This window comes from Papaver somniferum, unplaced genomic scaffold, assembly GCF_003573695.1.
Source record: "Papaver somniferum cultivar HN1 unplaced genomic scaffold, ASM357369v1 unplaced-scaffold_107, whole genome shotgun sequence".
In the NCBI taxonomy this organism is placed as follows: domain Eukaryota; kingdom Viridiplantae; phylum Streptophyta; class Magnoliopsida; order Ranunculales; family Papaveraceae; genus Papaver; species Papaver somniferum.
In genome coordinates, this window is record NW_020619603.1 from 4,132,263 (window position 1) to 4,147,453 (window position 15,191).

The 15,191-nt window shown below is 36.2% G+C and overlaps 1 protein-coding gene across 1 annotated transcript; it reads left to right on the forward strand.

Moving 5' to 3' along the window:
* Positions 1–2,383: 2,383 nt before the first annotated feature.
* On the forward strand, positions 2,384–3,670 carry LOC113327905 (aspartic proteinase nepenthesin-1-like). The gene has a single exon (XM_026575022.1). It carries the CDS (start codon positions 2,384–2,386, stop codon positions 3,668–3,670), a length of 1,287 nt encoding a protein of 428 aa, XP_026430807.1.
* Positions 3,671–15,191: the final 11,521 nt, after the last annotated feature.

Sequence of the window (15,191 nt, forward strand, 5' to 3'; positions counted from 1 at the left end):
GACATTCAGAGACTAAAGGCAAGAAATTCGTTCCAAAGATACATATTCTATCTAAGGAAGAGTTTGAGATAAGTTGGAAAGCTCAGAAACGCGTGAACCAATTTTGGGAAGAAATTATTGCCGTAACTGCCAAGAAAAGAAAATAAGAGATTTCGAGAAGTTTTGGGGAGATTAAATCGCTCTGTTGGCTATATATAAGTTGATGGGAGGTCAAGGAAAGAGTTCGAATAGTTTGGGGTAATTTAGAGAACCACAGGAGACAAAAATCAGAGTTACAGACATTCGTTTCTGCTGGTGTAGAAGGAAGAACACGAGGAACATCGACCCTCACCTAACTGTCGCAGAAAACTGTCGTCCTTCTACAACACTTAGCTTCTGTCGTTCTGTAACAGTTCCGCTTGTAACAGAAACAGTCAGTATGTAACGCTTATAAACGTTGCAAACTGTCTGCTTATTACTTTTTCATTCTTTTAATCAACTTTTGGGCTATAAACATGTATTTTGAGCAAGTGATTAATATGAGGAGCTAAACCCCATCACTGGGACGACGGAGGAAGCGTTATTTCACAATTGTTTGGTAATTATAATTGATTCTTCATGACTTTTGCACTTGTTTTAAACTGATTTATGATTTTTACTAATTATTTGTGATTTCGTTTGATGTCGTATACTTAGACTTAGAGCTTTGATGCGTCATGCTTGTGATTTACAATTAATGTTGTACAAAATCTACCTTTGGCAAAGAAATAGAGTCTATAAAAGAGCTAGAATTGTTTTGAGCCATTATTTGAACCAAGTGATTATGATTAGTGGTGAAATCCTAAGTCTCAGTACCTCCCGATACTGTGATAAACTTTTGTGAATATATTTTCTTTATTTTTAGTATTTTTATTCTTAGTTCTTAAATCAAACCTTTACACAATCCGAGTTGAACGAATCTTATTACCACTTTTTCTACAACAATTAAAATATCATCAGGCTGTACCCATCAGTGGGCTTAATCAGTTCCTTGGACCTAGACAGTTTAGAGCTGTGCTTTGCTATCGCTTTGGTATCCTACTGTTCGATGAGAATGGATTATGCCCAAGTTGTAACAAATCTATGGATATCTTTGGGGATCACGCGCTTCATTGTGCTAAGGATATCGGCCCTAAGTTCCGACATGATTTTGTTCGTGATGTAGTCGCTGACATTTGTTACAAAGCTAGTGTGCCAGTGCGTAAGGAAGTTTCTCTGGGTTTTCTGACGAAGGACGACAAAGATTTGAAACCTGCTGACATTCTTGTGCTCAACTGGTAAAATGGCAAGAATGTTTGTATGGATGTCACAGGAGTCTCGCCCTTCACTGGTGATGGAATCCGCTCTTTCGTCCTCGGAAAAGCTATATCTAGTGCGGTCTCACGTAAACACACTAAATACTTGGACAAGTGTGTTTCCCATGATTATAGTCTGGGTGTTTTAGCTTTTTCTACTCTAGGAGAATTGGGTGAGGATACTTTATGTTTTTTCAAGCGTCTGAAGAACTGTTTGGTTAGTAACGACGCTGGTAGTGGTTATGGTATTTTTATTTTTCATAAATTAGGCATTGCTATTCAGAAAGGTGTTGGAGCCCAGCTTGTTGCTAGGCTGCCAACTAAAAGCTTTGTTTAAAAAAAATTAGATATATATATATATATATAATAATAATTTATTTTTATTTAGTTGAAGTTACTATAATAAATAAGCTACAATAAATTTGTATTTATGTCTACCATGCATATTTCCATATAAAATTTGTTTTTATAACTCTTAAGGACTCTACAAATGCCTGCAAGGCATTAGACAACTCTGCATAACTTCGCAAAATTTTGCTCAATTCTGTACAATTCTTGCAAAGTTATTAATTTTCATGACTCTTTTTAAATCTCTACAAATCTACAAATGTATTTATTGAGTAAACCTCTATTAGACATTTATCATCACATACATTTCATTGGAGAAGCTCCCAGGCCCCGGCCCCGGCCCCCAGCCAATTACTCCCCCGGTTATTAATATTAAGAAACAAAAGATATTACGTTAATGTGTCAATGTGTTAATGTGTTAAGATATTACGTTAATTTGTTTTTATTCGTAAAATCCCATATTAATTAAATAATTAATTATTAAAGATTCTATATATATATATATATATAATATAATTAATATATGAAAGAGTATATAAAACGTATCTTTGCAGGCAAAAGTTAGTATCATGATATTTCAATCCATCCCCCAAAATTAAAATTCAGAAATACTAGATATTTTGTTCATCAAAATCATTTCCAGATCACAAATGGGTAGAACAAAACCATGTCTTCTCATTTTTCTTCTAACAATTGTTATTCTGGTAAACTCAACCATCGCAATGAAGCCCAAAGGGTTTACTTTGCGGATGATTCACAAAGACTCTGAAGAATCACCCTTTTACAACCCTCTTGATCGTTTGATGACACCAGATGAAAGATTAGAAACCCTCATCGACCAATCCAGAGCTCGAGCACGATACATTGCTTCACAAATAAATCCTGATGTTTATGCGCCGGTGGCTTACGAAGCAGCAACATTTTACTACGCTGCATCCGTGGGTATAGGTACATTTCCTGGTCGGCCAGGATTCATGAATTACTATTTAGTGATTGATTCAGGTAGTGATCTTACTTGGCTTCAATGCCAAGGTGCGACACAATATTTCAATCAAGAACCACCTCTTTATCCTTGGCAGTATTCACAATCATATATTCCAACTCTTTGTAAGGATCGTAGATCTGACTGCGAAAAATGCAATGATGAAGGCTACTGTATTTACAAAGTACCTTATGTGAGTTCTCAAGTTACATCTGGTATTTATGCCAGAGAAAATTTCACTTTTGACTCAACAACTAGGGGCCGTGAAACTTTTCAACTAAGAATGGGCTGTGGTTTCATCCAAGCAAATTTTTCCATGGGTAGAAACAGCCGTAGAAATCGTATCGCGGGAATTCTTGGTTTAGGAAGAGGTCCACTCTCTTTTGTAACCCAATTAGGTGAGGCTGGAGGTAAATTTTCCTACTGCTTTGAGAAAGATGGCCAGGATATGACAGGAAACACATTTTTAAGTATTGGTGCAGATGCCACGATCCCAGGCGAAGTTCGCAGTACTGACATAAAAGCATACAGCAGAACGCATTATTACTTGATTCTTGAGGGTATCAGCGTGGATGGTAATAGACTGCTAATTCCGAGAAACGAATTTGAGTTCAGAAATGGAGCTGGCGGTTGTGTCATAGATTCGGGGGCTCCATTTACCACCATGTATAAAAACATTTTTGATAGAGTTAAACGGTCTGTAGTGGAATATTTTCATCGTGTTTATCATATGCGTCCTGCAGTATTTGACGGAAGTCACCTTTGTTTCTATACTATACCTGGATATGATGAGTATAGAAAACCCACCATAACATTTCATTTTCAACATGGTGCAGATTTTGTTGTTTCAGAGACTTGGTATATATATCGAGGAAAGATTTGTTTAGCTATCAGTAGATCGGATTCTAACACGCCAGCTGTGCTTTTTGGAGCATTTCAACAGACTAATAAGAGGATTTTATATGATAATCGGAATTCGAGGCTCTCATTTGCTGATGAGGACTGCGGAACAATACCAAGAGGTTGATCAACTCACCATTCAAGGCGTTTTACCGAGCTGATGTGTTCTTCTAATCATGAATAAATAATACACGTTCATCTACCATCATATATTTTGTTAGGAAATTCATAAACTAGTATTTATTTTATTTCTTAAGCCTTCTCTCTGCGAATCAGGGGGGTAACTACACTAGGGAAAAAGTCAAAAAGCCATTTTTTTCAATTTTGACGTGTGATTCTTACGCTTAAGCCACGGATAAGAAAAGGCTATAACACACCCATAATGTCTAGTTCCGCTACTGCTGCCAATAATACTTTCCAAAATTTCATCATTTGAACCATGCGCTGGTGGTGGGAAAGATTTTTCTTATGGGTGTGTCTATAAGATTGTTCAAATGCAGAGGAAGATATGAGTTATAATTAAGTTATAAGATTGTCAGCGTATCTCTGTTATAAAAAGAAGTGGGGTGTGTAGTCTTACAAATCCGACCGTCGATTTCGTCATTCCACGACACGGATCGGTTCGTTATATGTTCTATATAAACGTCCGTCTGATCCGTTGATTTTTTCTGATATGGCCATGTTTCTATTCTATGTAAAACAAACTCACATCCCTTGAGTTTCCCAATTTCGAACTGTTGCTGTTTTGGTTTCCTTAATCGGTATCTGCTCATGATATTAATATACATCACATCATCTCCAATTATTTGTTTCTGCATCTCAGAAGAAGAATTGTTTCTCTTCAACTAAAGTCTTCTCCCTCGCCTTCTGCTAACCAATAATAACCATCCGCTAATGAGCCGGACAGAAACTAAACATGACCTAGCTACTAACCTTAAACATGGTTAACCTAATTTCCTAATCTAAGTTGGTCACTGTAATAAAACAAGTAAGGAAAATCAAGCTACTCATTCCGGAAAGTAAGACTGTTGACGTATTAAAGAGAATGTGATTTTTTTACCACATGCGGTCCCACTAATGGTTCTCTCTATATCTCTACACCATAGGTTGCTATCATCTTATACAATTGCTATTAACTTTCTAAAAGATTAAGATTAGATGGGAAAATCGTCCATAAATAAACGAGGATATGATCAGTACAGGGTAGGAGTTTACGAAGAGTTTGTATAATTGAATTTTTTTATCCTGGCCAGAACAAGTAAGAAAAAGCCCCCACCATTATTATCCGATGAGCATCAATGTGAGTTATTATTTATTTATCACTTCCCTTAAATTAATCCCTTATTGGCGTCAAACATATTCCATGTGCCTCATTGTGTTATTGAGAAAGAGGACCTACCATGATAAAAACCGACTGCCACTTCTAATACTACCAAATACAAAATATGAAATTATTAAGCATATATATATATATATGCCGGAACTTGCGTAGGGGACTATGGACGGGATGCAAGCCCCAAACTAATTTGGCCCGAACAACAAAATACCGGAATTTGTGTAGGGGATTACGGCCGGGGCTGCAGGCTCCGACTAATTTGCCCAGACCAACAAAATTAAGGAATTTTCCTAGGGGGCTAGGGTCGGGGCCATAGGTCCCGGCTAATTTGACACGACCAACAAAATATTAGAATTTTCGTAGGGGACCACGGTCGGGGCTGTAGGCCCCGACTAATTTGACACGATCAGAAAACACTAGAATCGCCTTTAACAACAACAACAAAAAATCGAAAAAAGATTAAGCCCGGAGTGATACCTAGTATATATATATTTATAATGTATCAACATCGACCTCTGGAAATAACAACAAATACCATAATAGAAATTCGTAGAGTTTTTGTAGTTTTCCAATCGAATGATGCAGTAAAAGAAATTACAGTACTTGCTTGAACAAGTTCTTAAGAACAATATATATACCAGCATTTACCAATGATTCCTCACTTTCCAGTTCAACTCAAGATATTAATTTACAAATCCTAAATTATAGATAAAAAAATTGGTTCTTCCTATTTACCACCCCACTTATTCTATTTGCCACCCATATATTTTTCACTTATCCTAAATAGTGTACCACTTTACTTTTTAGCTTTATGTTTACACCCAACACTAAACCGTCCAGCAACGTACCAAAAACAAAAAAAACCTAATGAATCTCCAACCCGCCACCTTCTCTACCCCATCTCTCCCACCAATCACTACCTTCACTCATTTTTCTTCCAATTTTTGATTTTGTATCAAAAAGTTATCTCTACAGAAAGTTGGGAGTGCTTAAGGAAAATCAAAGCCCCAAAAACAAGTGAAACTAGAACTAAATTTAATCTTTGAATGTGCGATTACATATAAAAATTCATGTTTAAAATTTTGATTCCAAATTCTGATTTCGTTTGTACCGTTATGATGAAGAACTGGTCTCTCAATTTGAGTAGACTTGTTTTAAATATGAGGTTCCTTGTTCTAGGATGATGCCAAAGACCATACATATATAGGATAGACCGCAAAAGTAGTTATCATTTTGCATATCTTTTTTTTTTTTTTGAAGCATCGTCATTTGTTAATTGCATCAGCAGTTAAAAGCAATAAGATGGAAAAATGGCTTAATCATATCATTGTTTATATCAAATGGGAAAACGAGGGACCTTATTGCATTAAGCCATTACCATACCATCAAAATATGCAACTCTGTAGCAATATAATCTAATTTTAAAGGGAAAATAAGTTATGAAAGTTCTAGTGGTATATCTTTTGAAAGTGTAGCTATAGAAAATGTACTCGCCACGTGTTCGCACGAGATAGTCCGAATTAGAGTAGAATATCTCACTAAAAGATCATTCGATCATTCCCAAGATCGGCTATCAGTGACAACTCAAATCAAATTATACTCCTTCGAAATAAAATTGTAGCTTTTCGAGATAAGCAGATCTAAGTACAAAATATAATCCGAAGTTAATCTATAGTCGAAATAAGTTAGAGGCGAAGAGCCAGTTGGAGTAGCGAGCAAGATAACATTTGTGACGAGGCAAAGTTAGATTGGTGAACAATATATCACCGGCGAGTGGCGAAGTTGAAGTTGCTGAACAAGAAAACTAAGACAGGTGTACCGACAACTTGTCGGGGTTATTGGCGAAAAGTATGAAAAGTATGACTGTTTGCGAAGTAAAAATAAGATGTATTCATTATCTCGTTTTCCTATAAATAGAGACCTTTGGTATTTTTAAAATGGGTTGGGATTTTTGTATATGGAGAGGGAATTATGGTGAGATAATCGATTAGGGTTCTTGAGAGTTCCATACTTGTAATATCATCATCCTCATACATAGAGAATTAATAAAAGGAATTTCTATTTTGTTTGTCTAATCATGTCTTAGATTTAGTAAATCATTCATTCGGGTGTACTACCGGATTTTCGATAGTTACATTTTGGCGTCCATAAACGGGGAGTTAGGTTGGGGATTTATTCTCACCTGATATTTAAAGGAAAACTAGAGTTGTTCTCGAGTATAAAAGGCTAGAATCTGCAAATTGCTTTTCCTTCACTTAAGTATAATAAATGGTTTCTTATATTTTAGAATATAATTCGTGTTGAAGATCTAGAATTATCATAGTTTTCGAATTGATACATCTGGCTCTAAAAAAAAGGTTGGTTCTAAGATCCGTAGCAAAAGTGGTGGAAGGTTAAATTATTACCAGTTGAAGTTGTTTAATGACAAGAGTGCCAAATAGAGCAAAACACATAATAGCATCGAGGAGAAGCAAGCGTTCAGAAGAAAAATGAGGAAGAATGGAACGAGGAGAAAGTTCAATTGCCGGAGGAAGACGTAGAATAACTCATGAGCAAGATGTATATCCGAACAGAGATAACTTACAATAAGGATCAGTTCACACAACTGATACTGAAATTATCGAAGGAGAGGGCGATACTCATGAGGGAGGATAGGAAAACATAAAAGAAGATAACATGACACTGGAACAACTGAGAGAGACTCTTCGACAAGAAAGGGAAAGAGAATGAGATCCCGTGGAGCAGCGAACGAGACTTGGCAGACAGAACGCTACCTTGGTACAAGAAAATCAGCAACTTAATGAAGAAAGATCCAACCATGAAATGTGAGGTGGGGATTCACAAAGAATATACTACGTCGTACCGACGTGCTCGGAGGTTCATTGACGAGCATTTGATGTGTCAAATTATAGAATTCCCATACTTAATCCTATATATGTAGTGCGCTAATTTTTTAAACTATGTAATGAATATTTTGTTTCTGAAAGCAAGGCATAATCATATTATATAAACATATAGAAACACCGATTTTTGGAATCGGTTTTTATGGGTATTGTTCAAACTCCGATTCTGGGTTTACAATATCATTTGGCATAAACTCAATCCAGAATCGGTTTACAAATTTACTAACATAAACTGATTCTGGATCGAGTCTTTCGAATAAAATTATAAATTTTACAAGTGCTGATTATGCATTAATGAAAATTAATTTCAGGATTAACTTTATTAAATATTATTTAATAATCCGAATTAGCAGTAATTTAACAAGAATATATTAGATATTAACATAGATAATGGATAAGGGATTTCTATGAATTATTTTTTAATGACCCTATTTTATCATGTAACTATATGCCTCAATTAAGTGGCACAAGCTTCAATGTATCCAGGATAATTTGTAGTATCTGAAATGGCAACCTTCGGTACAATGCTTGCCATTATTTAGTGCGGATGAGTTGACGAATTATATAGTGGAGACATGGATTGATGGGCTGACGTGGTTTAATCACATACTAAATGATTGTAGACATGACATGTGGCATTTAAGGGGTATCTTATTAAAAAAAAGATAAAATAAGGATATATTGTAGTATAAGTTAAAAAATAATAACGATATTTTACTGAATCCTGATAAGCCTTGTAAATTTTAGTTACTACCGACCAATGGTAAAAGCACAAATTTTATGCCACGTCAATAAAAAAAAGAAATAAAGCACATCTAAAGATTTAAAGGCCTAGACAAAATTAGCTCCCACGTTGAACCGTGAGAAAATCCTCGTTTCCTATTCGTCGAAATAAGTTTTTTTCGAATTTTGTGAAACGAGCGTTTTGGTGCGGACACTTCGCAACGTATAATTGATTTAATTTTTTTTTTTAATTTAATGTGTTTGGAAATTTATGGAAATCCAAATTCGATTTAGAAGTCGAATACCTACCATATTATGACTCTTTTTTCCAAATTAATACATAGAAGAAGAAAAAAACCCCACACATTTTACACAAAAATAAAAGGAAAAAAATAAATGTACGTGAAAATAAAAAGGAAAAATTTAATAAAATCCACGTATATTTCCTATCTTTTTTCCATCTTTTAATCTATTCGCATCGCTGCACCAAATTGAAAATACATCTCACAAGGCGAGGCAAAGCTCCGTGACACACCAAATCGAAAATGCATCGATACGGGTCAGGGGATGACCTGTGACTCATCAAGTTAAAAGAAAGAAAAATGCCCGGTGCGTAGCACGGGCACAAATCTAGTCAATTTAACTCGGGGCACTACAAAACAAGTGGCTTCTAGGGACGGCCATTTTTTCAAAACCGTCCCTAGAGATGGTTATTTGGGATGTTCATGGTCTGACCGTCCCTATAGGTCACGGGATAATTAATTTAAGACTATTTTTAGGCCGTCCCTAAAAAAAAGTATGACAAAAAAATATTAGTGACGGTAAAATAAGGGACGGACACAAAACCGTCACAAATGTTTCTTGGGACGGTTTTAGGGCTTCTTGGGACGCTTTTTGGCCATCCCAAAAGGCCTTCTATTTTGTAGCGGGGACTGGTCTTCTTTCTCAGTAAACGCTTTTCCTTTACTCTCTCTCCACAACCAAAATTCCCAATTCTTCAAAAAGATTGGAAAAAAAAAAACCCTAACATATCTCTGTTAATCGAACCCTGTAACTGTGTGTAATTCCACTTTGTTAGTTAAATGGGAAATTTCAATCATCTCCCAACAGACATCCTACTAGATATTATTACCTGTTTACCAACAGAGTCAGTATTAGATTGCAAATTGGTTTGTAAACCATGGCGAAATCTTGTATCTCATCATCCGTCATTCCGTCAATTGCATCCAAGTCGTCTTAATCGATTCACTGATTCTGGTAAGTTAAGTTATATTGTCTTAGATCAGAGTCAAGAACTTCACTATTTTGAGTATAATGAAACTCCTGTTGATAGTATTAGATGGTTCAATTTATACGGAGATCCTAGTGCTTTTTGTATTTGTAACCCCTTGACCAGAGACTATGTCAAGCAACCAAAATTTATCAGAGATTCGGGCTCTGATGAGTTTATTCCTTGGATCGGAGGATTTGGTTAACTTCCTTTATCTAACAGAGTATAAAGTTGTTCAAATCGATAGGTTAAGAACGGACCTCAATGTTGTTGAGGTTTTGGTGTATACTGTTGGCAGTGGCCGTGGCTGGAGAAATGTTGGGAGGTTTGATATTCTGTCTTGCGGATCATGTGTTGCAGCTGGTGTTTTTCTGAATGGAGCGCTGCATTGGGTAGATATAAGAGAAGGAAGGGTATTTGTTTTTGATATGACTGAGGAAAAGGTTTGTGAACATGTTTCACCACCTCCTCTGCCACCAGGTTCTTCGTTCTATGCATATGGTTCTGTAGGGGTTTTGGGTGGGGTTTTACATTATGGTATCAGATATCACTGTCAAAACACCAACTGCTTCTGTAATGACATTCGTCCAATGAAAGGCAAGAACGATAATAGTGACACGGAAGAGCTGGTTGAGCAAGAGTCATTGGGTTGGAGTAAAGAGTTTGGTTTTCCCAGAAGACTACCATTTTCCTTTACCAAGAAAGAGCTTATGCCTTTTGATGCAGTTCGTCAAATATATCCTCACAAGACAACCTTTGTTTCGTTGAAAGAATTGGGAGAAGATGATGTGAAAATAATGGATTCAGCCAAAGACAGAAACCTATTGATCCCTACAAAGGAGCTAGCAAGATGAGATCCCTGGATACACTTGTTACCAGATAATCTTTGCTGAGCTTCTGAATTCACATTATAGATAAACCTTCGGGCATTATCTTAATGAGTATTATATAAAGCTTACTGTGTATTGCATACTTCAGTAACTCGTTTCGTATAATAATTTAGAATCTAAATTTGCACCTCTGCATGTTATGTTAAGGTAAAATGCCTTTCATAGTATAAAATTAGAAGCCTGAAATAAGAAACAACACTAAAATTTGTCACCATTTTTCAATTTTTTCAATTAATTTCTTGAGAACAATAGAGTTTTTGTGTGATCGCTATCAAGATTTACGTTTCATCTGTCGTTAACCACAACCAAGAGGATTGCTTCTCTTGAAACAATGCTACAATGGCATCAATTTACTTTGTTCTCAGCTTAAGAAGGAGAATGTCATTAGTGTGGTTTTCCAATCCAATCCAAACCATTGAGTTGATGTTGTTAGATCAAACTTGATGTCCTTTGTTCAAGAGGCTCTCAAATTTGACTTCCTTTGATCAAACCATTGTGTACCAAGTCATAAATTTGATAAGTATTGATAATGATATGTTTAATGTAGTGCTTATCGGTAAATGTTATCCAAGTCCATGTTTCTCATTTTTGCACAGATTTCTCCTTAGTTCTGCAATTGATGGTAGCATTTTCTCTTGTTTAATTTTGTTTCTTGCTAGATGAATTATGTGAAATGAAATTGTTTCATCTTGATTGCCAGTGCCGACCCATGATAGTACATAGACAACAAATACACCTCAACAATAGTTTATGAACAGCAGCGAAGTTGTTCAACTTTGTATAAGTCAAACAACAAGGTTTTACTTATATCACTGACTTTTGCTATTTCTATGAAGATTAACTTTGTGATTCTTAAAAAGTTACGCATTTCTCTCAGTTGAAAGTTGAAACCAAATCCTCTCACAAATGGTTTTTACAGTTGGTTTTGAATCAGATGTGCAAATCAATGTACCAAGGGGGCTGGTTGGCTACTCTTGGCTGATGCCAAACTTGGTTAGGGATGGCTTAGCAATACTTAGCATCTGTTAAGTATCTAATCTTATGATTTCAAAATGAAGAAAACACCATATCTGTATCTGATATGTAGGTTGTATCTAGCTATTAAATAAGAACTGAAACACTGTCTCTCTCGTTAGACTGTGTCTCTGTGCTCTAGTCAAGTCATTTTTCTTGCAGTAAAGGGTTAACATGCCGTCACTTCCTAACTGCAGCTTACACAAGGCCCTTTTCCGAGCTGACAAACATTTCTCTCTCATCTTCACATTTCTCTGATTATGGAGTAAATGTAAAAATGAGAGAAAAAGTGTCAATGAAGCAGTCCATACCCGTTTCCGTATGCCAATATTTAATGCCCCGTATCTTCTGAATTCTAATGCAATTGTCTGGACGAACCATTATGAGGGGGTCTATTTTGTTCTTACTTCTTAGCCTAATTGGTAGACAATTTGGCAATTCAAATCCGAACCTCTGCATGTAGTGCAGCACAGATAAGGATAACAGGGATTGGTTTAAGTTCCGTTAGAAACTTAATAGAAAACTGATTCTAGGATCAAGATTCTAAGATAAAAGGCTAATAAACAAACTTGATAATAGTATTGATAATAAGATGTGTAATAAGATGTGTCTTGTAAACAAGAGTTCCAGCCTTTATATAGACTTACATGAACTGATTAAAGGAAAGAGTTTGACGAAAACTAGAAAAGAAAATACTTGCGACTTAAACTGACGTAAGGGATCAACAGTCATAGTTGATCCAAAAGCAAGAGGTCAACTGTTACAATTGATACAGAAGAAAAGGATCAACAATCATTGTTGATACAGAGAAAGATGTACTACATCAGCATGTCTATCTTGTTAAGGTACAATCGCTTTCATAGCACATAACTAGAACCTTGAATAAGAAATAACACTAATGATTGTCATCATTCTTCTACATTTTGTAAGAACAACAAAGTCGGGACGGCGGAGTTCTCTGTGATAGCGATCATGATCTACATTAACTCTGTTGTTAACTACAACGAAGCTACTTTTATGTCTTACAACAATGCTACTTTTCCATCTGCATTGGAAATCTGTTACCAGGGTTGATAACATTTTGAAAAACTTACCGCATATCTGTTTTATGTCATCATCTAAACTTGAGTCGTTTCTTTTTTTGCTTAAGCTATACTGCTGTGAATGTGCAATTTGTTGCATTGGTCACTGGATCTAAATTCAATTGGAGAATGTGATGCATACTTTAGTAACTTGTTTCATATAAGCAATAGAAATTTTATTATTTGGGGATCCAAGTTTGCACCTCCGAGTATGTTAAGGTAGAATCACTTGCGTATCACAAAATTGGATGTCCGAATAGGAAACAGTAGTTAAGTCTGTCATCATTGATCAGTAAATTTATCAAGAACAATAGAGTGAAGTAGGCAGGATTCTTTGTTATAGCTATCAAGATAAGCGTTACAACTGTCATAATATTATCAAGATTGTTTGTCTCAAAATAATGCTATGTAAGTAACCTAAGGTTCCATATCCATTGGAAAGCTCATTTCTGGCTAGACACCGAACACACTAGTGCCAAGGATGCAGTAAATGTTGGCAGCAAAGATTTAGCGATCTTCATATGATTCTTGTAATTGTAGTTATCCGCATATTTTTTTCCTACCTCCACTCTTTTTCAACAACACTAAGGTTCACTTGGATCTTAAATTGCATCATTTTTAACACAAATGTCCATGGGATGTGACTGGTTTCTCGGCACCCTGATTTGATCTGCCAGAAATGGCTAACCTGTAAGTGACACTAGGTCTGTTGCATTTGTTTCTGCTGAACATTCCTGCTTATAAGATTTTACTAGTTCCTGCATCAGTCTATGGAATTGGAATTCTGTAAGGTCCAGCAAGCCTGAATCACTAGTACCCATCTCTGTTTTTCCCTATAATGTTGTCTACGTAACTGGTTCAAACTTACTGTGGATGTTTCAAAATTTCAACTAAGTGTTAATGTTGCAGGCATGAATCTTATTTTACATTATTGTGCAGGAGAGCTTTGCAAATGTGGAAATCTGAATCAGTACTTGGGATCTAGAGCAAGCTGAAGCTCTTGCTTACGCTGTAGAGGATCCTTCATATGCAACTATCTCATTCTTATCATAAACGGGGATAAGAGGGCGGCTGTAGAAGCTATGATTTTTAATTTTGGCACTGTCAAAAGGAGCTGCATATTTATCATTAATGTATTGCTAATTCTGAATTCTAATTCTTTCTGACTTGTAATTCTGAAACACTATCTAAACAGTCGGCTTAGAGTTCACGAGTCAAGAACCCATGGGAATGTTATAGGTATGGGCTTGCCTCCCAACCTGCCTCTGAATTCAGACCCCAATTTATCACCATATGCCTCAGTGGCCACTCGTTGCACCTATCTAAACAGCCAAACATGACTACCAGAATCATTAAACACTGAATTTTGAAATAAAAAAACACCATTAAATTTGTGTATACTAATCCAGTGGAAAATTTAGTTCCATTATTGCGACTATCTGTGAGTGTGTAAAATGGATTAACGTTAAAATCTGGATAATGCAGATCCTGGGTGCAATTATTATGATGGAAATAACGAGTCATACATACCACTTTAGGGAAATAATTTCAAGATGTACGCGTACTTTGTGCATGACAACTAATGCTAAGATGGACACAAAAGGAAATTGGGGAGAATGCAACTGATTTAAGGTGCAAGGAAATTGGGGAGCACATGAAATCAACATAAATTCAAGCAGTTTGATTCCAATGAAAACAAGGGTATACACATTTGAATTATCTTGGGATCTGAATCCATTTTTCGCTTTATAGCCGAGCTTGAGTTACATAGACAGAATTGCCTTTCTATTCTCAAGAGATTTCTACGATGTATCTCCTAGAGTCTGACCTAGGACCATCCGGAAAAACGGTCCATTTTGGGGTTCAAAATTACCGGCAAATTTCTCTAGCACCTGGAGAGCAGTCCTGAAATGCAGAGAAGTGGAGGGTTGTCTATGGTCTATTGAGGATGGATTGTTAACATATGGAGGGGATCCATTGATCCGGCCGGTACGTTCCCATTATGATAATTGTTTTTGAATTTGAATTTGGGATTTTGCTTACAAAACGTATTTAGAAATTTTAACTCCTTGTAATTTTGCTTTTTTTACTGATCAAAATTGTGATTTTGCTTTTTTACTGATCAAAATTTTTAAGATTGACGTTCAATGGTGTTACCCACGAAACACCCATATCTACCGTCTAACCGTGGTATCACCCTCTAAATATTGTATCTGCACCTATGTGGTACACTCTAGTCAAGTCAAGTCCAAAGTCAACCAACTAGTTCTGGATTTTATCCTCGGTTCTGAAAGAGCGATTGACTCATTTCACTCACCTTTTCTCCTCCTCCGCACCCAAGATCCCCAATTCCTACAAACCCTAGATTGATGGCTCGTCCACTCTAGTCAAGTCAAGTCCAAAGTCAGAATTACTGGCTAGTCCAGTTCT

Bases quoted from the DNA above. Each gene is read 5' to 3' on its own strand.
- LOC113327905 (XM_026575022.1), top strand. From the start codon at position 2,384: ATGAAGCCCAAAGGGTTTACTTTGCGGATGATTCACAAAGACTCTGAA.